At 40.1% G+C, this 22,217-nt stretch overlaps 1 protein-coding gene across 2 annotated transcripts in view; it reads right to left on the bottom strand.

Annotated features, from left to right (window-relative positions):
- Positions 1 to 21,790, bottom strand: part of tsnax (translin-associated factor X) — a 66,382-nt gene extending 44,592 nt beyond the window's left edge. Inside the window, exons 1-4 of one of the 2 annotated variants that reach the window (XM_020510331.2) lie at positions 21,728 to 21,790; positions 21,453 to 21,568; positions 13,003 to 13,107; positions 7,684 to 7,798 (exon numbers count right to left, since the gene is read on the bottom strand). In XM_020510331.2, coding sequence (XP_020365920.1) covers positions 7,684 to 7,798; positions 13,003 to 13,107; positions 21,453 to 21,465 — 233 coding nt within the window. In that variant the 5' untranslated portion in view covers positions 21,466 to 21,568; positions 21,728 to 21,790. Of the gene's footprint in view, positions 1 to 7,683; positions 7,799 to 9,531; positions 9,899 to 13,002; positions 13,108 to 21,452; positions 21,569 to 21,727 lie in introns of those variants that run through there. The other variant, XM_048597463.1, reaches the window with a different exon arrangement.
- Positions 21,791 to 22,217: the final 427 nt, after the last annotated feature.

Here is a 22,217-nt window from a genome sequence, read left to right as displayed (position 1 = left end):
AAACCCAACAGACAAGGGTAATTGAAGTCCCATTCTTCTAGGCTACAAGCTTGTAAGACTCTGTGTGGAGGATCAATAAAGGTGAGGATTTTTTCTTTTTTTTTCCCCTTTTCTCTAACTCTTTTGGCAATTTAGAGCAGAGGGGATGGAAGCGAGGGCAGATGCATGCTCCTCTTGTAGGATGTGGGCGGTAAGGGTCACCACTAGTGTCCCTGCTGACTTCACCTGCGAGAAATGCACCCAACTCCAGCTCCTCGCACACCGTGTTAGGGAACTGAAGCTGCAGCTGATGAACTCCGGATCATTCCACGGAGTGAATGGACAGCGATAGTGATAGGAGATTCAATGGTTAGGGGAACAGACAGGAGTTTCTGTGGTCGTGAACAAGACTCCCAGATGGTATGTTGCCTCCCGGGGTGCCAGGCTCAGGGATGTCTCCGATGAAGTCTACAGGATTCTTAAGAGGGAGGGTGAGGAGCCAGAAGTTGTAGTACACATCGGTACTAATGACATAATTAGGAAAAGGGATGAGGACCTGAAAAGTGAATATAGGGAGATAGTTTGGAAGCTAAAAGGCAGGACGAGCAGAGTAGTAATCTCAGGATTACTACTGGTGCCACAGGCCAGTGAGGCTAGGAATAGAGAGCGAGTGCAGCTGAACAAGTGGCTACAGAGCTGGTGTAGGAGGGAGGGCTTCAGATATGATCATAGAATCATAGAATCCCTACAGTGTAGAAACAGGCCCTTCGGCCCAACAAGTCCACACTGACTCTTGGAGCATCCCACCCAGACCCGTCTCCTATAACCCACCTAAGCTATGCATCCCTGAACATTACCGGCAATTTAGCATGGCCAATCCACCTAATCTGCACATTTTTGGACTGTGGGAGGAAACCAGAGTACCTGAAGGAAACCTACGCAGACACGGGGAGAATGTGCAAACTCCACACAGAGGAACTGCCAAATTCCCAAGGATGGAATTGAATCCCTGGCTCTGTGAGGTAGCAGTGCTAACCACTAAGCCACCGTGCCAATATGTGGATCGTTGGGATACCTAAAGGGGAAGGTGGGACCTGTACAAGAAGGGTTGTTCCTGAACTAGAGGGGCACCAATATCCTTGGCAGGAGGTTTGCTCGGGCTTTTCGGGAGGGTTTCAACTAGTTTGGCAAGGGGATAGGAAACAGCTATGGATCAGAGGATGGGGTAGCCGGTGTACAGGCAGATACAGCATGCTGAGAGTCTGTGAGGAAGGATAGACAGTTGATAGGGCAAAGTTGCAGTCAGTGTGACAGGTTGAAGTGTGTCTATTTTAACGCAAGAGGTGTCAGGAATAAGGGTGATGAACTTAAGAGCATGGATCAGCACTTGGAGATACGATGTTGTGGCCATTATGGAGACTTGGATATCACAGGGGCAGGAATGGTTGTTGGATGTTCCAGGGTTTCGATGTTTCAAAAGAAATAGGGAGGGAGGTAAAAGAGGTGGGGTGAGTGGCATTGTTAATCAGGGATAGTATCACAACTGCAGAAAGGGGAGGTCGTTGAAGAGGGTTTGACTACTGAGTCAGTATGGGTGGAAGTCAGAAACAGTCACTTTATTGGGAGTTTTCTATAGACCCCCCCCAATAGCGACCGAGACACTGAGGAACAGTTTGGGAGGCAGATTTTGGAAAGGTGCAGAAATAATAAGGTTGTTGTCATGGGTGATTTCAACTTCCCTAATATCGACTGGAACTTCCTATGTGCAAATAGTTTGGATGCAGCAGATTTTGTCAGGTGTGTTCTCAGGGAAATGCATGACAGAAATGTGGAGATTGTTTAGGGAGAACTTGCTTTGAGTGCTGGATAGGTTTGTCCCACTGAGGCAAAGAAGGAATGGTGAGGTGAAGGAACCTTTGATAAGGCATTAACAAGACATGTAGAACACCTGGTCAAGAGGAAGAAGGAAGCTTACTTAAGGTTGAGGAAGCAAGGATGGGACAGGGCTCTAGAGGGTTAATAGGTAGCCAGGAAGGAACTGAAGAATGGACTTAGGAGAGCTAGAAGGGGGCATGAAAAAGCCTTAGCGGGTAGGATTAAGGAAACCCCCAAGGCGTTCTATACTTGAGGAACAAGAGCACAGCCAGAGTGAGGGCAGGGACGATCAGGGATGTCGGAGGGAACTTGTACCTGGAACCGGAGGACGTAGGAGACGTCCTTAATGAATACTTTGCTTCAGTATTCACTAGTGAGAGGGACCTTGATGTTTGTGAGGGCAGCGTGAAACAGGCTGATATGCTCGAACAGGTTGATGTTAGAAGGAGGATGTGCTAGAAATTTTGAAAAACATGAGAACATAAGAACATAAGAACTAGGAGCAGGAGTAGGCCGTCCGGCCCTTCGAGCCTGCTCTGCCATTCAATAAGATCATGGCTGATCTTTTTGTCGTCTCAGATACATTTACCCGCGTTCTCACCGTATCCCTTAATTCCTTTATTGTTCAAAAAAAATCTACCTTATTTTTAAAAATGTTTACTGAAGTAGCGTCAACTACTTCACTGAGCAAGGAATTCCATAGATTAACAACCCTCTGGGTGAAGAAGTTCCTTCTCAATTCAGTCCTAAATCTGCTCCCTCTAATCTTGAGGCTATGCCCTCTTGTCCTAGCTTCACCTGCCAGTGGAAACATCCTCCTACTTCTATCTTATCTATTCCCTTCATAATTTTATATGTTTCTATAAGATCCCCCCTCAATCTTCTGAATTCCAATGAATATAATCCCAATCTACTCAGTCTCTCCTCATAAGCCAACCCTCTCAACTCCGGAATCAACCTAGTGAACCTCTTTTGCACCCACTCCAGTGCCAGTACATCCTTTCTCAAGTAAGGAGACCAAAACTGCACACAGTACTCCAGGTGTGGCCTCACCAGCACCTTGTACAGCTGCAACATAACCTCTCTGCTTTTAATCTCAATCCCTTTAGCAATGAAGGACAAAATTCCATTTGCCTTCCTAATTACTTGTTGTACCTGCAGACCTACCTTCTGTGATTCATGCACAAGGACACCCAGGTCCCTCTGCATAGCAGCATGATGCAACTTTTTACCATTCAAGTAATAATCCTTTTTACTATTACTCCTACCAAAAATGTACGACTTCACATTTATTTACATTGTATTCCATCTGCCAGACCTTTGCCCACTCACTCAATGTATCTATGTTCCTCTGCAAAGTTTCACAGTCCTCTGCACACTTTGCTTTGCCACTCATCTTAGTGTCATCTGCAAACTTTGACACCCTACACGTGGTCCCCAACTCCAAATCATCTATATAAATTGTAAATAATTGCGGTCCCAACACCGATCCCTAAGGCACATCACTAGTCACTGACTGCCAGCTAGAATAGCACTCATTTATTCCCACTCTTTGCTTCCTGTTAGTCAACCAATCCTCTAATCATTCTAATACTTTACCCTTAACGCCATGCATCCTTATCTTATGCAGTAGCCTCTTGTGCGGCACCTTGTCGAAGGCTTTTTGGAAATTTAGGTAGACCACATCCACTGGGTCCCCATTGTCCACCTTGCTCGTAATGTCTTCATAGAATTCCAAAAGATTTGTCAAGCATGACCTGCCCTTCATGAATCCATGCTGTGTCTGCCCAACGGGACAATTTCTATCAAGATGCCTTGCTATTTCTTCCTTGGTAATAGACTCAAACATCTTCCCCACTACAGAGGTTAAGCTAACCGGTCTATAATACCCCATCTTTTGTCTACTTCCCTTTTTAAACAGTGGCATCACATTTGCCATTTTCCAATCTGCTGGGACTGCCCCAGAGTCCAGCGAATTTTGGAAAATTACCACCAGCGCACCTGCTATTTCTCCCGCCATCTCTTTTAGTACCCTGGGATGCATTCCATCAGGGCCAGGAGACTTATCAATCCTTAGCTCCATTAGCTTGCCCAACACTACCTCTTCCGTAATAATGATTGTTTCCAGGTCCTCACCCACCTTTGTCTTTTTGTCAATTACTGGCATGTTATTAGTGTCCTCCACTGTGAAGACCGATACAAAATACCTGTTCAATGCCTCGGCCATTTTATCATATCCCATAACTAAATTCCCCTTCTCATCCTCTAAAGGGCTAACATTTACTTTAGCCACTCTTTTTCGTTTTATATATTTATAGAAACTTTTGCTATCTGTCTTTATATTCTGTGCTAGTTTTTTCTCATGTTCTATCTTACTTTTCTTTATAGCTCTTTTTGTGGCTTTCTGTTGACCTTTAAAGTTTACCCAATCTTCTAGTTTCATGCTGTTTTTGGCCACTTTGTATGCCTTCTCTTTCAATTTGATAGCCTCCCTTATTTCTTTAGACACCCATGGCAGATTACCCCTTTTCATTAGAATATACTTTTGCTGAGCACTTTGAAAATTTGCTTTGAAAGTCCTCCACTGCTCGTCAACTGTCCCACCATAAAATCTTTGTTTCCAGTCTACTTTAGCCAAGTCCTCCCTCATTCTATTGTAGTTCCCCTTGTTCAAGCACAGGACCCTGGTATTGGATTTTATCTTCACACTCTCCAACTGTATTCTAAATTCAATCATACTGTGATCACTCCTGCCAAGATGATCCCTGACTATGAGGTCATTAATTATTCCTGTCTCATTACACAGGACCAGATCTAGGATAGCTTGCTCCCTCGTCGGTTCCATTACATACTATTCAAGAAAACTATCACGGATACACTCAACGAACTCCTCCTCAAGGCTACCCTGACCGAGCTGTTTCGACCAATCTATATGTGGATTAAAATCCCCCATGATAATTGCCGTACCATTTTTACAGGCATTAGTTATTTCTTTGTTTATTGCCCGCCCCAATGTGATGTTATTATTTGGTGGCCTATAGACTACGCCTATGTGACTTTTTCCTCTTAGAATTTCTAATTTCCACCCAAATGGATTCAACCTCATTCTCCATAGAACCTATATCATCTCTCAGCACCGCCCTGATGTCGTCCTTGAATATCAGAGCTACACCACCTCCCTTACCTTCCTGTCTGTCCTTCCGAATAGTCTGGTACCCTTGGATATTTAACTCCCAGTCGTGACCATCCTGTAACCATGTCTCCATAATGGCTACCAAATCATATTCATTCGCGATGATTTGTGCCGCTAACTCATCAACCTTGTTACGAATGCTACGAGCATTCAGGTAAAGTGCCTTTATGCTAACTTTCTTACCCTCATGATTTCCAACATCTCTAATAATATCTCCTGAGTTATCCTTCCTTTTTGCTTCTTTCATAGTCTGCCTTGAACTTAAACCCTCCTGCACACATGCTAACCTGAGGATAGATAAGTCCCCTGGGCCAGACAGGATATACCCAAGGTTGCTACGGGAAACGAGGGAAGAGATTGCCGTGCCTTAGGCGATGACCTTTGCGTGTTCACTGTCCACTGGAGTAGTACCAGATGATTACAGAGTGGCAAATGTTATTCCCTTGTTCAAGAAAGGGATTAGGGATAACCCTGGGAATTACAGACCAGACAGTCTTACTTCTATGGTGGGCAAGTTATTGGAGAGGATTCTGAGGGACAGTAGTTATGATTATTTGGAAAAGCTTAGTTTAGTTAGAGGTAGTCAGCATGACTTTGAGGGGGGCAGGTCATGCCTCATGAGCTTTATTGAATTCTTTGAGGATGTGACGAAACACATTGATGAAGCTTGAGCAGTGGATGTGCTGTTTATGGATTCTAGCAAGGCGTTTGATCAGGTTCCCCATGGTAGGCTCATTCAGAAAGTAACGAGGTATGGGATTCAGGGGAATTTGGCTGTCTGGATACAGAATTGGCTGTCCAATAGAAGACAGAGGGTAGTAGTAGATGGAAAGTATTCAGCCTGGAGCTCAGTGATGAGTGGTGTTCCGCAGGAATCTGTTCTGAGACCTCTGCTCTTTGTGATCTTTATAAATGACTTGGATTAGGAAGTGGAAGGGTGGGTTAGTAAGTTTGCCGATGACACAAAGGTTGGTGGATTTGTGGATAGTGTGGATGGCTGTTGTAGGTTGCAATGGGATATTGACCGGATGCAGAGCTGGGCAAAGAAGCGGCAGAAGGGATTTAACCCGGAAAAGTGTGAAGTGATTCATTTTGGAAGGTCAACTTTGAATGCAGAATACAGAGTTAATGGCAGGATTCGTGGCAGTGTGGAGGAATAGAGGGATCTTGGGGTCCACGTCCACAGATCCCTTGAAGTTGCCACCCAAGCTGATAGGGTTGTTAAGGCAGCGTTTGGTATGTTGGCTTTCATTGACAGGGGGATTGAGTTTAAGAGCCGCGAGGTCATGCTGCCACTCTATAAAACCCTGGTTAGACCACACGTGGAATATCGTGTTCAGTTCTGGTCGCATCATTATAGGAAGGATGTGTAAGCTTTGAGAGGGTGCAGAGGAGATTTACCAGGATGCTGCCTGGACTGGAGGGCAGGTCTTATGAGGAAAGGTTGAGGGAGCTAAGGCTTTTCTCATTGGAGCGAGGAAGGAGGAGAGGTGACTTGATAGAGGTATACAATATGATGACAAGCATAGATCAAGTAGATAGCCAAAGGCTTTTTCCCAGGGCGGAAATGGCTATCACAAGGGGGCATAATTTTAAGGTGATTGGAGGAAGGTATAGAGGAGATGTCAGAGTTAGGTTCTTTACACAGACAGTGGAATGCACTGCCAGCAGTGGTAGAAGAGTCAGATACATTAGGGACATATAAGCAGCTCTTGGATTGGCACATGGATGATAGTAAAATGAAGGGTATGCAGGTTAGTTTTGATTTTAGAGTAGGATAATAGGTCAGCACAACATCGTGGGCCGAAGGGCCTGTATTGTGCTATGCTGTTTTATGTTCTATGTAAGAAGTTGAAGAATTTATCTCCCCATTCAATGCATCTTTTGTCATGCTGGGACCAGGATCAACTATAGATTCTAAGATGCACCCTCAGACTGCATTCATTATCAATTCCCCCTGATCACAAGTTCCTCAGGAATCCTAAAATTCCAGACTTACTCACTTTGGTGTATGCTCAAAAGACTAAAAATCTATATATTAGAGCCATACTATCAGCATCCTCATAATTCATCTTCCCACAATGTAGCCAGGAATTCAATCTGTAGCCTGATCTACAACTGAGCATTTATTTCAACTGAGAGTAATTACAGTAAGGCATTAAAAAAAGACACAGCAACACTTCTGAAGATGAATAAATCATATTTTACATGTCCATAATAATCCTGTTCCCATAAAATACAGCATCCTTTGACTTAGTGTGGGATCTACAAGTAATATTATGCACGACACGGGCACACATGCAGATCTTGCATTTCGTTACAGTCATAAAATAACCTTAACATTGGAGAACTAAACTGATTCACAAAGTTCTGCACTAGACCTTAAACTATAAATGACTGTGGTTCTGTTTACTGAACATTTATACTTATGACCTTAAAAAGGGACCCAGGCTGACACTATCAGTAGTATTGTGTAATGTGCATCACATGGAATATCACTTCTACCCTTATCAAACAACATTCATCCAAATTCATAATAGCAACGTTTTGAAAGACCTGCTTTATGTATGAAAAACAGTCTTCATATGTTGAATTACAAAATTAAATATATTTAAAATGAAGATGTTATTACTCACCTGGTTACTCTGTGCAGAAGAAAAATAATCCGTTTGCTTTCAATAGTAATATCACGACTGAGTTTTACTAGCCTCTCATATTTATCATGCTTAGCATCTAGCTCCTTTTGGAAAGCTGATCAAAACAAAATGAGGAAACATTTAGTTTGTCTACGTTCATGGTTTTTGTTCGTCTGTCATTTTCAATGAAGGGTGCAGTATCATTATTACAGAATAATAGAAACTACAGCTTGTTTCATTTCAGCTAATATTGAAAAGCACTTCCTGAGAAATCCCCGAGACAGAGAATGAAACCAAAGGTAGCCTCCGTAGCACCGATTTATTTAAATCGTGAGAAACCAACGCTTCTTCCCTCTAAACCACAAAATTAAAAAACATTCCCACATCTGCAAAATGTTAGTGTAAAAACAGACACTTTAAGACAATACTAAAACATCCTACGGATGGAGATCTGAACAAAAGCAGCAAGTGCTGGAGAAACTCAGCAGGTTTGGCACTATCTGTGGAGGCACTCAGAGTTACTTTACCCATAGGTTGAAAGCAACCACTAAAGGAATGCTGCATATATGAAGAATATGCATATTAAGAATATATGTTTGAAACTCCAAATATAATACACAGATTTTAGGATAATTGATTATTATAATGTAATTGGGCCTACAATGACTTATCAGAAACCTACTGGTTTAGTATTCAATCAACGAACAGATGCATTTTCATGCAGCAGAATATATGGGGTCCTTGCACCCATTTCTACTGAAGGTATTGTTGCGAAGTTAGGTAGAGTACTTGCAGATTGGGAGACAGGAAGTTAGAACTGGCTATTTGTAAAATGCTAGGGGGTAAAGCATTACATGGTCCTTTTAAAAGATCATCTGCTTTTTCTATACTTCGAGATTTAAAATGGACATCTATGATCCCCAGCTTGAAAGTTTGCAAGTATACAGACAGCACCGGAATTAAAACATTTGTATCAAAAGGCCGTACAGTTAGCAGGCCAAGTAGCAGCTTTTACCAAGACAAACTTCTAAGTTTAGCCAATCAACCTGAACCAGGCACTTGGACACTAAAAACCAATTAAATTTAAATCTGATGGTTTTGACAACATAGGACCAATCCTATTGAAATAAATATTGATATGTCATCAAGAACGAGGCAATTAGACAAAACTCCAGAGCTAACTGCCATCCACCGGAGCTAACAGCTCTAAGCTCTCATAGCCTCCTCAAAGTCTTAGAGAAAGTACCATCTAAATAACAAAGGTACCCACAGCAAAACTAGTTAATATTCCTGACAGAAGAATCAATGGAGAAGGCAATGAACAGCCTGGAAGATGTTACCTGGCTGTAATTTCGAGAGACTAAATTCTACTTTTTTTATTTTATATAAGTGGGACATGTATCTATTGGAACAGCATACTATTAGTATCTTGTTTTATTTGGGAATAGTTAGTAGTTAGAAGGGGTTTATTTGGTTTGTTAATTGTTTAGTTAATTTGTTTACTGTTAGTGTTAAATAAATAAACTGTTACTTGTTTATTGTGAAGCAAGTGTCAGGGATTTAGCTTATTTAACCACAATTTGCTGAAAAGACAGGTTACGCCAATTTTCACACTCCTTTTTAAAAGATTACAGGGCAAGGTGCTCCTCTTTGGGCGTTTCAGCTTTAGTTCTCGGGGCGAGGGGGGGTCAGCCTCCGCTTTATAACAGTAGGGATTACAGTATATTGCAGGATGTCTCAGCAACAGATGTTGGGGGTGGGAGCGCATATAGGTTATCAAATGCACCACTGAAAGTCCAGAGGAGGAGTAACACTTTGCATTTGCAGGAAAATCAAATCCCACCTCACCTTCCAGTTGCAGACTCAACATGGCTTCATGTCCTCCTCTAATTCCTCATCCAGACCAAAGGAGACACCTAGCAAGTGCTAATGACAAACCATCCTTGTCTCCTGATGACCCAATCATGACATGGCACCATGGCGTTTAATCTTCTTTAGTGAATTCAGTATCTTGGTGAATTCTTGACAGTGTCTCAAAGTCTCAATTTGTATTCCAGATGTCCTTTTCACGGCTCCAGCAGCAATGACCCATGAAACAGTGAGTATCCTTTAAGTAATACTTTAAATTAACATCAGCCCCATGTTTACACATGAACTCCGTAGGAGAGCTAATTAGCTGAACTGCTTGCTACCAAAGTGCAGTGTAAGCTCTCTAATGAGCAAACATTCTTGCAAGGCAATCAGCTGTTTTACTATCCTTCAGGTAGCTGTTCCTAGCAATAGATTCAACTTCTGTACCAAGCATGGGGCCTTCCACTAAACACAAGCTAAGACCCCATCTTGATCACTTCTTTAGCATCTCAATTATTTGGCAAAAATCAGCTCCTTACAGTTTCTTCGAAGTTTCAACTAGTTCTTCGAACAGTTTTAAACTTTGAAGGTCATACACATGTACAAATATTGATCAAACAAATTTAGAAATTAGATAAGTATGTAAATATAAAATAGAGAAACATACACCATGATAAAATGTCTATGACATAATTGGTCAAACATGCTAAGTGGTTATACCTACATAAATCAAATGAAAAAAGGAAATAAAGTGCATCAGAAAATGTGGTGAAAAAATAAGTTGTAGGTACCTAGTGCTTGATCACTCCTTCAATCCAGAAATCCCAAAACAGTTCACTTGTGTTATGTGGGCAAATGCAGCAATCTATTTACATACAGAAAGAACTCCTAAGCAGTAAATGAATGAAAAGCCAATTAATGCATTTTGCACATTGTGTGGATGAGCTAGTTTTGTCATGATACCAGAACACTTTGTTTTTCTATGAATAGTACACAGAAGTCTTTATTATATAAAGAATGGCACCTCTAATAAACTACCTCAGAAATGAAAGGCAATCAAGATGACCTGTTCAGGTCCTGTGGCATTTCAACACACAAATTTCAGAATCAGAGGCAAGGATGTCATTAACTTTGTATCTGAATGATGCAAAGTATTTTCTAAACAATGAAATACCTTGAACTGTGATTACATAGGAAATGCAACAACCAGAGAAAGTGTAGAGAGAAGAAAAAGAGAAAAAAATTACAATGGGAGGAGGAGGAGAAGAAGAAAAATTGAAAAAAAAAGGACCAAAAAAATGGAAGGGAAGAAAGAAAAAAAAAGAGTCACGTACAAAGATATCGGCTTTGGTGAGAGAAGAAAGGCTGCGCACGTAGCAGAAAGACAATACTCACTTTATGTTGAGTATCTTTGGCTCTGCTGAGTAGGAGGGAAGTTGCTGTCAGCATACCCACATGATAAAATACTGATCCTCTGACTCATTTTCAGTAATGTCACAGACAATTTACTGTTTTGAAAATAATCAAAGCATATTCTCAAGCAAATCAATCATGAGTTTCATAACCATAGTGCTAGGAATGGGCCCAGCAGTTACAAAAAAACTGATATTCTGACATTCTAAAAATAATACAGCCTTCAACAGTTAAACCAAAGGCAAAATCTGTACAGAAGGATATAAAAGTAAAGATCACTTGTATTTCTATAGCAGATATGGGCAAGCGGACAAAGATGTAACAAGAATTAAAAAATAAAAAAAAACAGCTTGCATGTATACAGCTGCTTTCATGATATCTGAATAATAAAGTACTTTCTAAACAAGGAAATACCTTGAACTGTGATTATGTAGGAAATGCAACCAGAGAGAAAAAGTGTACAGAGAAGGGTACTGCTCTTTCATTACCATTTACATTCCATAATGACCAGACAATATATCTTTGTGATTTTGAGTAAGGGAAAATATTAGCCAGTTTACTATGGGATAATTCTTAACAATACTGCACAGGATCTTTCCTATCCAATTCGGGAGTTAAATTGGGCCTTAGTTAAAAGTTTATGAAAAATTGTACCTCTGATAACACAACACACCAGCAGTACCACTTACATAATAACCTAGATTTTTCCGCATAAAACTTGGAGTGGAACTTGAATCCAACATTCAGACATGGAGGCAAGAGTGTTATCTACCAAAGCTAACACCTAATCATCAAATATTCTGAAATAAGTTATTCCAATTACACAGTAACAGATTAACTTCCTTCTAGAAACAGCCAGAATTACTCATTCTGTTTGATCAATAATCATCTGTAAACAGGAGCAAATTACTGTAGGCGCTAGAATCTGTACCTGTACTGAAAACAACAAATGCTGGAGATCACAACAAGTCAGAGAGCATCCATGGAGAGACAGCAAGCTAACATTTCAAGTCTGGATGACTCTTCAGAGCTGAAGTGAAGTGTGGAGGGGGCAGCATTTATGCTATAGTTGGCGGGGGAGCAGGAAGGGAAGGGAAATTTGGTGGTGTAGAGTGCTGGTGGAGAAAAGATATTGACAGAATCATCCGTAAATGTTTGTTTAACACCGATGTTAAAAATCTCTAATGACACAGTTGAAGCAGGGTGCCCTAGCCCCACAACAGAAATAAAAACTGAATTATCGCTAACCAAATCCATTCATTAGCATTCTCATCATATGTAAATTTCCCTCTTGGGACATCCACAAGATCTAGTTAATGTTAGATTAAGACACCATAAAGCAAGTGCACTGTGTTAGTTTTATCAGCAACCGTAAGTATGCTACATAATCTAGATCACTTCTCACTTCATGTCAAATTTTGAGACATATTTTGCTTTAATTTACATTACACAAGTTGCGCTTACATTCAATGAAGCAGGTACTCCTCTACTCAAAGAATAAAACAAGAATTTTAAATTTAACTGGTCTCAATCATTGTACAAATTAATATTCCTACTCCGACAACACAAAGGAATTTTTGTACAAATTAGGACATACAATAAGGACAGGATTAGGCTCAATTATGATTGTAGAGCTTTCTGACACTATCAAGACTTCCAATTTAGTGCAATACAAGAGGATGGTTGGGCCTGCACAAACATCTCAAAAAAAGGTCTAAATCTTCAGGAGGGCAACAGAACCTCAACAGCAAATAGTGATGTGTTAGATTCATGATAAGTTTGAAATCTAATCAAAAATATTACATTCTTCAACCATTGCAATAGTTCATGTTTCATACTTCTTGTCACTCCAACTCGAATTCACATCTCTAAGTCAATTTCCAATTTGATTTCGATTTTGATCTTTTTTTTGGCTTCCTTTTGCCATTTTTAATCTATTTCTGTGTATGTTCCTATTATGTTAGTCACTTCTGGTATAGTAAGAATAGCTTCCGGATGCCTTAGACTGGCATGAGCTAAAATGGGATGAAAATCCAATGACAATAAAATACTTACACTTAAAGGCTAACAGCACTGGAGAGGATGGATTTACTTTGCTTTCCCTTTCCTCCTTTCGGTTACGAGGCTGCACGTTATCATGTTTTCGTTTTCGGAATCCACCTGAACTCAAAGGAAACTATCGTCTTTCAGAACAAACTCAAATTGTTCTAGTTCAACAGATAATTAACACTAAACAAATCAAGAAGTGTAATGTTCTAATCATGTAAGAAAGTAGGCTCTGTGTTTTCTGTCAACTTAAACATCAGATAACAATGCAAAATTATTGATTAATCTCATAGTTGGTTGAAACTTCAATACGCATTACCATCATTCATAACAGTAAAAGTTAATAAAGAATGCCCAACTGTTACAAGAATAGCTTTGCAATCCCCTTGATAACTGTAAAGTGTTTAGATTGGTGGTATATTAATAGTTTTACAATACTCTATTTGTAGAAGAATAATTGGTATAAGAATAGCTATCAAACATTGATGGAATAAAAGTCCTTTTAGTGTGCCTTTGAGTTTTAATACATGATTTGTACAAGTACGATCTTAGAAATCCTCGATCTGTATAATAGCTACATAACACCCTAGACTAGAAATGTCATTTTAGAACATCCTCAAGTGGTACAGTAAAAATAACAGAACCTCCCACAATACTGTAACTTAAAGGCATTAGAATGCCTTTGACTGGAAGAGTAACAGTTTTGATAAAACTTGAATGCTGACAAAATAAATTTTTAAAAATGATAAAGCAGCATCTGTATTTAAAAATATTTGATAATCTGTCATATAAAACTGACACAAACAGAAATTTCAGATTCTAAAAAAACTGACGACATGTTTGGTGTAGTTCCAAAGAAAAACCAAGAACTTTGTATTTGCATTTCCCTCAGATCCTTAGAATATCTCATGGTTCTTTATCAACAATGGGTTGGTTTCTAACTGCAATAATTGTTGTGTACAACACAAAGCAAATTAATGATCAGATATTCTGCCTGTAGTTGCTTTGAAAGCAGAATTTTGGCCAGGACACCAGCCTAACATCTTGCTTGTCTTCAAAACAAGCATTAAATCTTTCACTTGTGACTGCTTATGCAAATAGCGTTATTTTAAATGTATCAATTGAATAATGGCATCTCAAGCAGTGGCTCTTCCCTCAGAATGCATTTTGTGCTCAAGTCTCTTGTACATCTTAATCCCACAACACTCGAATCAACCAAGCAAGCTGACATCAGAAGATACTAGAAACCATCTGTTCATATGGAAGGCCTTTATCTTTAAGCCTAACAATCATGTGTCCCTGCCAATATTCTCTCAATACACTGTCCAGTAAGGGTCAATGATATGTAAAGATCAGGACTGGGAACTGAAAGCCCAGGAACACAAAGCATTACTCTCAACTCACAGATCAGCCAACTCACAATATGAATATTCAACCTCAGTCCATGGGAAAAATTAAACTGTAATCTATGGAAGGTCTTCTGAAGACAATATTTTTATTGAGATCTTCTGTCAGTATTTTGTGCAACTTCAACAAAACAAAAAGCTACTAAACATTGCCCAGATGGCAACTCCTGGTCCAATGGAAAGAAAACTACGGAAAGTTAACAGGTCTTGGTGTCACATTCAAATTTGGCATCAATACTGCAAAATTCTTTGTTGATTATGCAATAATCATTCTCACACACCAACTCCTAGACTGGAGTAGTGGTGGGGGAGAGGGGCTGTACCTGTCAAATAACATTTTAAAATGTTATGACACACTTAATCAGACAATCATATAGAAAAGTGTGACATGCTGTACAGAAGAATGGACGCATGCCATTAGGGAATAAAAATAATACAGGGAATAGACTGAGCAACAAGTAGTGTGAGCCAGGGAAAACAGACTGGCACACAATTGCTATCAAAAAGAGACACCAAGAGTAGTCGACTGTCAAGGGAGGAATTTAGACTAACAAAACATAACTTGTACAATGCCAAAAAGTTCTATAAATATCATTATTGCTAGCAGGTGAAGAAAAGGAAACAATGGGGCTATTGAATAATCACAAATGTGACCTTGTGTTCAGTGGCCAAGGGATAACAAATATTTAGCATAAAATTCTTCTTTAAATGTTCGGAGGAAACAATTGGCAGTTTGTCCAGTGTCAAAGTAACAGTCAAAGGGTTATTAGAGGAAGAAAGAAGTATTAAAATTGATCATTTCTGTTAGTCAGTGACACACAGAAAATCAGACATAAATGTCAGGCAAGGAAGGTGTTCATATGGAAATGTTTAAAGAAATAGTCAGTATAAACCGTTGTGTCCTTGCCACCATCTTTAGGAACATCTCAAAGCATGGGTCTAGAAAGCAACCAAAATCACAACAATTTATATAAAAAGGTCACAGGAATAAACCCACAATGGAAGCTTCCGAAGACAGTAAACTACAATGGCAGCAGCATTGCTCCCTGTGGCTCTCCATGAATGACTGATGAGCGGTCATGTCAGGTGTGTGTGTGTGCGCGCGCGCGCGCGTGCGTGCATTGCAGGTGGGGTTGGAGGAGAAGCAGCAGGGAACTGGGGTTGACAGCATGAATTTACAGTATGGGGTAGGGGAGAACCTTGCCAAGCAAGTTCACTGGAATTATTTGTAGAACGCATTAGCCTTATTTACGATGGAGTGTGTGTGCATGTGATATTAAGAATTCAACAATATTTCTGAACCTATGCCACATCATGGGATAGGGATTTGCAGAATAGAGACCTTTATAAGGTGCACGGAAAGTTAGCTACTGAAATGAATGCAAACAAGCATATATATTTATATTTTTATTTGGTTCTTGTAATGAAGGCTCATGGTATATTATTATTTGGAAATTTAGACATTAAAAAGTGGATAGAAATATTTGTAGCTTTACATTTAATTTATATTACTAATCCTGAGTCCTAAGAAGGGGACACATGATTTTAGATTAAGTTTAGATTCATTCTATGAATTGTGCAAGGGTCTCTGAAGTTTGCTGATTGCGTGCAATTTTAGTGAGGGTTTACAGCCTAGGAGTAGAGTTTGAGATGAACAGTTCAGCACATTAGCAAGAAAAGGAGAGGAAAAAATAAGACTGTTGCCTAGTGAAGGGGGTCCAGTTTGATAAAGACAAAGTGTGACAGGCTTAGTCTGAGCAGAAGCATGCTCTTAGTGTAATAGTCTACAAAAATTCAGTGTTGGAGAAAATGTCCCAACTGACTTACAAGAAAACTCTAAAAGAGAACTGCTGGAAGCTGAGGGTATGGAAAACCTCCATATTTGAAAGTTTTTTTGAAGATATTGAGAAGAAAGCTCCAGACACCCATTACAGCCATCCCATGAAACAAGCAATTTGAAAGTGGAAAAGTGGAAAACCTTTCAGAGGTTTGAGTATCTGACAGGTTGATATTAAAGGGAAATGATTAAACTGTTATTTTAATAAGATATTTCAAATAGTTTTTGTATAGTGCAATATAGCTTGTGTTTGTTTTATTTCCTTTTGTGTATGAACAAACTTTTACATTCTTTGTTAAAATACAACGGTAGCCTTTGTGAATGTGTTCACAGTCGGACCACTGTGGTAAACAAATAGCAAGAATAAAACTTATGGTCGACCAAGCCAATTTCACTTTGGGATCTCACTTGTCCAGTAGTACGATCAGCTGCGATCATAACACTGTAAAATTTTAATATAGCATATTGTGGCATGGATTTGTAGGAACATAGCCATTGAAAGTATTCAGAAAGACATTTATATCTATTAAGTACAGTAACTTTTAACATTATTTTTGATTGACTAAAATTTCCAGAAATGAATCAGGATGATGAACGAGCTTCAGATATATTGAAAGATATAATTGTAAGACTTTTGAGACATGATACTCTACCAATGCATGGCAGACAAATGATTGAAGCACAATGTTGTCACTTAGTTCCCTTGAGTTTAATCAGCGGTAACCTTATAGTTAAAGGAGATTTGTAGCACTGTGACACAAACCTGTTACTTCAACTCACGGTAGCAATAGAGCAAAGGATCTATGTGGTATGGTTTATTATTCTAAGCTCCACCACTACACCAATCTAAAAGCAAAGGTTAGCTGGCCTCCCTTCAAGCAAGGGTTGTTGGAAATTTATCCTGTCCACTAATGGTCAGCCTCTCTGAATTGCTATCTGTAATAGTCGCCTGGCATATTGCTGTATAACAGGAAAACATCATAAAGAAGAATTCTCAGAGATTTTCACTACTTTCTTGTCTCAAGGTCTGCAACAAATGACTTCTCCTCCCCGTGAAGTCAATCTCTACCTCAACTCATGCTTTTACTTGGCCTCCCACCACCACTCCGCTTAAATCTAAACAAAACAAATAAGTCAAAGCGATGGAGCAAGGGAATAGAAAGGAATAGGGATAGCGCATCAGAAGGCAAAGTCAGGCCAAATGGGTCTTTCACAGGTTGGAAAGACAAAGCTAGCGGAGTGCCACAAGGATCCTAAGCCCTAGATTACTGAAAGAAGGCAGAATGTAATGTATCCAAATTTTCTGATGACACAAAAATAAGTGAAAGGGCATGTTGCGATGGAGACATAAGAAGTCTGCAAGGGGATATAAACAGGCTGAGTGAGTGGTCAAAAACTTGGCAGATGGTATTTAATGAGATGACAAGGTGTAGAGCTGGATGAACACAGCAGGCCAAGCAGCATCAGAGCAGGAAAGCTGACGTTTCGGGCCTAGACCCTTCTGGAAGTGTGAGGTCATGCACTTTAGTAGGAATAATGAAAGGAGTCTATTACCTAATTGGAAAGAGACTCCATAAAAGTGCAATACAGAGGGATCTGAGTGTTCTCGCACACTAAATAGAAGTTAGGATGCAGATCCAGTAAGCAATGAAGGAGGCAAATGGAATTTTGACCTTTACTGCTAAGAATCTGGAGTTTAAAAAGTAAGGAAGACTTCTTACAATTGTACAGGGTGTTGCCTCAGCTGGAGTAGTGTGTTCAGTTTTGGTGTCCACATTTAAGAAAGGATGTACTGGCATCGTAAGCAGTTCAAAAGAGATTAACTAATTTAGGGCTTAGGATCCTTGTGGCACTCCACTAGCTTTGTCTTTCCAACCTGTAAAAGACCCATTAGGCCTGACTTTGCCTTCTGTTTGTTAACTAGTCCTCAATCCATAATAATCACTGAACTGATTTCTGGAATAAAGGTATTTACTTAAGAAGAACAGCTGAACAGGTTAGGCCTCTACTGTTTACAATTTAGAAGAATGAGGGATGGTCTTATTGAAACATACAAGATTCTCCAGGAGCTCAAAAAGGTGGATGTGGAGAATAGCTTTCTACTAGGGATGGAATCTCAAACTAGGGTACATGGTTACAGAATAAGGGGGCACATTTAAAATGAAGATATAAAGGAATTTCTTCTCCCAAAGGTTAGTGAATTCTGGAATTCTCTATCTCAGCGAGTTGTGGAGCCTGGATCACAGAAAGTATTTAAAGAGGAGGTAGGCTGATTTTTGAAATAATCAGGGAGTTAAAGGCTACCATGATCTGACGCAAAAGAACAGTTGAGGCCTTCAGCAGATATACCATGATGTTGTGAAATGATGGGGTAGGCACGAGAAGCCGAACAGCCTACTCCTGCTCTCTTTTCTGATGTTCTTATATTCTCTCCTTAGGCAATGTCCCCTCTCTCCATCAAATTTTCTATCATTCTTTCCCCCAAAAGACCAATCCCCCTCCATGCTTGCAAATACTACCACATCACCACCTTTTGTGATCTGAAGTGCAAAAACATGTTGTTGCTTTCCAACTTTGTATCCCACTTTCCCAAAACTGTATATGAACCCCTACAATTAGTCGTCAGCCCTTTCTGCTAATCTAAATTGGCTCTTAAGGTTGCTATGGCATCCCATCTGACTGTGACAAAGGTAAACTTGCCCCCATCGTTCTCTGCTTGCTGTCTGCAATCTTTTTCATAAATGTTCACATCTTCCTCTTCCGACAATATCCCTACTATTATTTAACTAGGAGAGCTACACCTGCCTGGTTCCATTCTTGTCCATCAAGTCCCAGACAAAGAATCACACAACCTTCAGCCTTCTTCTTCTTCTACTCCTGCATCACTGCTTCTGGTTTGTATTGTATTTCATCATATGCTTCTTTTAAGTTGGTTTGGCAGGCTAATTGTTAACATACTAAGCAACAGCAGCAGGTTCCACATATCTGCTCATGGTACCCAGCTCTAATCACAACCACCATTCTCAACCCTACCAGTCTGATTTTCAGACTGCTCATTCATATCCAATACTAAATGAATAAAAATTTCCTCCAACTAAATATTGAGAAGATCATGACCATTGCCTTTGGTCTTCACTACAAACTACTTTACCTAGCCACCAATTTCATGCCACTTTCTGGCAATTAGACAGTTCTCAGTCATAGTGTCATTACTGCTCCCAACTTGCAACCACATATTCACCAATTGCCTATTTCTATCCCTGCAACATCACCTGTTTCCATTCTTGGTGAACTCATAGGCAGTTCATCCATAACAGGGCACAAAATCTTTGTTTTGAGCCTCACTTTTAGAAACTTTCTTGAAGACTACTTTTTAAATTTTCAGGGACTCTTTCCTCATTCTAACTGATTTATTAGGTGATGCAGTCATATAGTAACAATATCTAGTTTGTGAGAATATGTTGGGTTCCCTTATAAGCAGGATGAGAATTTATCAATAATTATTAACCCTACATTAAACTTGAAGCTGCAACATAAAAGGAAAACTCCTGTACACCAGGCATTAAATTGTCGCAATGGGCAAAAGTTAAGAGTTTTTTTTTTAAATAGCTAACACTTCTACAAACAAAGTCACATCCTAAACACACCTATGACAGAGAAGGTCACAGTTGATGTATTTCCATCGCAAATGCGCAAAATTGGAAGCTTTAGCTAGGCAATTATGACTCGTTTCATTATATCAAAGATTTAAATTTAAACAACTGTCTCTGCGTCAGCAACAAACATCCGTTACATTTTCCCTTATAGCAGTTCATCAACATAACCTTAAACTAGAGAGTCCAAATTCATTTACGAGAAATTTATTACCTCTGGTGATATCAAGTTTTCCTGGTTCTTAGCTGAATATTCCTTTGTTGATTCTGTCAAGACTGTTCATTACAGACTCCCTCTCCTCCAATTTGCAGATGTTCTCAACTTGTTCCTACAGCCTGTCTCTCTCCCAGCAACAGACCTCCCTAATTGTCCTCTTACAGCCTCTTTCTTCCTCTCAAAAGGTTGGAAGGCACACAACACCAGGTTATAGTCCAACAGGTTCATTTGAAATTACAAGCTTTCGGAGTGCTGCTCCTTCGACAGGTGGCTTCACCTGGTGTCGTGCAACTCCTGACCTTGACAATCCCAGTCCAACACTGGCACCTCCACACCATTCCTCTCAAAAGCAGACAGTCAGCTCAGCTGTAAAAGACTTCTCCACTTCCACTCCCAATCCAATAAACAAAGGGCTTCTCACTCCTAAACTTTTCCCTAGCAAGATGATTCTTTCCACCCCAACCACCACATGACCTCAACAGGAAATGGTTTCTCCCAGCAGCTCACTCATTTCGTTATCCATTCTTGTGCAAGTTGCTTCTTCAGCTAGTCGCAGCAAGCATGGGGGAGAACCAAACACTGATTACAGAAGCAGCTTCTGTTCTGTCTCCTCGTGATTTTTCTCTCATTTGTCGTGCCATGGTTGAATCCTTCCAAGGAATTTGTCGACCACCCTTATACTGATCCTTACTTTTGTTACAGAAGGGGTCGCTGGACCTGAAACATTAACTTTAATTTCTCGCCATAGATGCTGCCAGACCTGCTGAGCTTTTCCATCAATTCCTGTTTTTTTCTTCTTACTTTGGTTAACTTTACTTTTCAAGACATTCATAGCCAGCATCACACATTCTATCTTCCATAAACTTGAGGTCATCAACCTCTGCTGCCAGGGTCCTAACTTCTATGGTGCCATTCACCCATCATGTAGAGACTCATTGACTGACAACTGTTCCGTTTCAAATACCTCACTTTTGTTTTCAAATCTTATCATGTAATCTTGCCCCTCTACACATACAATCTCCTCCAGCCAAACAACTCCCCGAAATCTCTGCATTCTTTTATAACTCGAGCATCCCTCATTTTAATCACCTCAACCTTGGGACAGCGCCTTCCACTGCCTTGATCCCAAACTCAGATTCCCTCACTCCCTAAACCATTCTGTCTTTCTATCGCTCTTTCTCCTTGTCTAACACATTCTTTACATCCTGATCTATCCCTCCGTTATTTCTTTTTTCTCTGTGGAGCACTATGTGACGTTTACATTCTACTCAAGTTGCTGTATAAATGGCAATGGTTCTTGAGAAGGTATCTGTACGTAACAATACCCGACCTCGAAATGAAACTACCTTCTTTATTCATTTCGGCTGCCCCAAAGAATCAAGATGTTTTGCTGATCCAACTTCACTCCGGCCTGGCCTCGCACACACAATCCGCGCCGGCAACCTCAAACCGTCTCGGGTCCCTGAAGCACAAAGCCCAATCTGTATAGGTATCTATCCACTATCCTGAACCATGTTCAATTCCACAGTACAGTTAGAACAATTTTAATATGCAAAACTTAGATGTGAAATCTAAAACAATAAAATAAGTCGCTACATCTTTTCCCTTTAGCATCACTCACCAACTTCCAGATCAGGAGACTGATTGAACAGCAACAGCACTGCGCATGCGCTTTAAGCTGCACTGCCCGCTAGGAAATGTAGTGCAGCGATTGCACCAATTTCTGTCACTTTTCCTGTGAATTTGGCAAATTTGTATTTAATCTCTGATGAAAGCCATAGATATATGACTAATAAAACAGTCTCACTTGTATAAGTTACAGCACAGAAATTGGCTACACAAGCCATCTTCAACCCTACTTCATCTAACTCTAAATAATTCCTTCCATTCTCCCCTTTTTAATTCCTTTTAATAAAGACTTCAATGGAAAAGCCTGCAATTATTGCCCATCCTAGTTGCCCTTGGGAATGCTGCGGTGAACCAGCTTCTTGAAGCACTGTAGATACACCTCCTGTGATGTTAAAGAGGGGTTTTAACTAGCAATAAGGAAAGAATGGAAACAGATTTCCAAGTCAAGAAAAATGTCGAGCTGGAGAAGCACAACAGGTCAG

This window comes from Rhincodon typus, chromosome 5, assembly GCF_021869965.1.
Source record: "Rhincodon typus isolate 14 chromosome 5, sRhiTyp1.1, whole genome shotgun sequence".
Taxonomy (NCBI): Eukaryota; Metazoa; Chordata; class Chondrichthyes; order Orectolobiformes; family Rhincodontidae; genus Rhincodon; species Rhincodon typus.
This window is presented reverse-complemented; position numbering and strand designations above follow the sequence as displayed.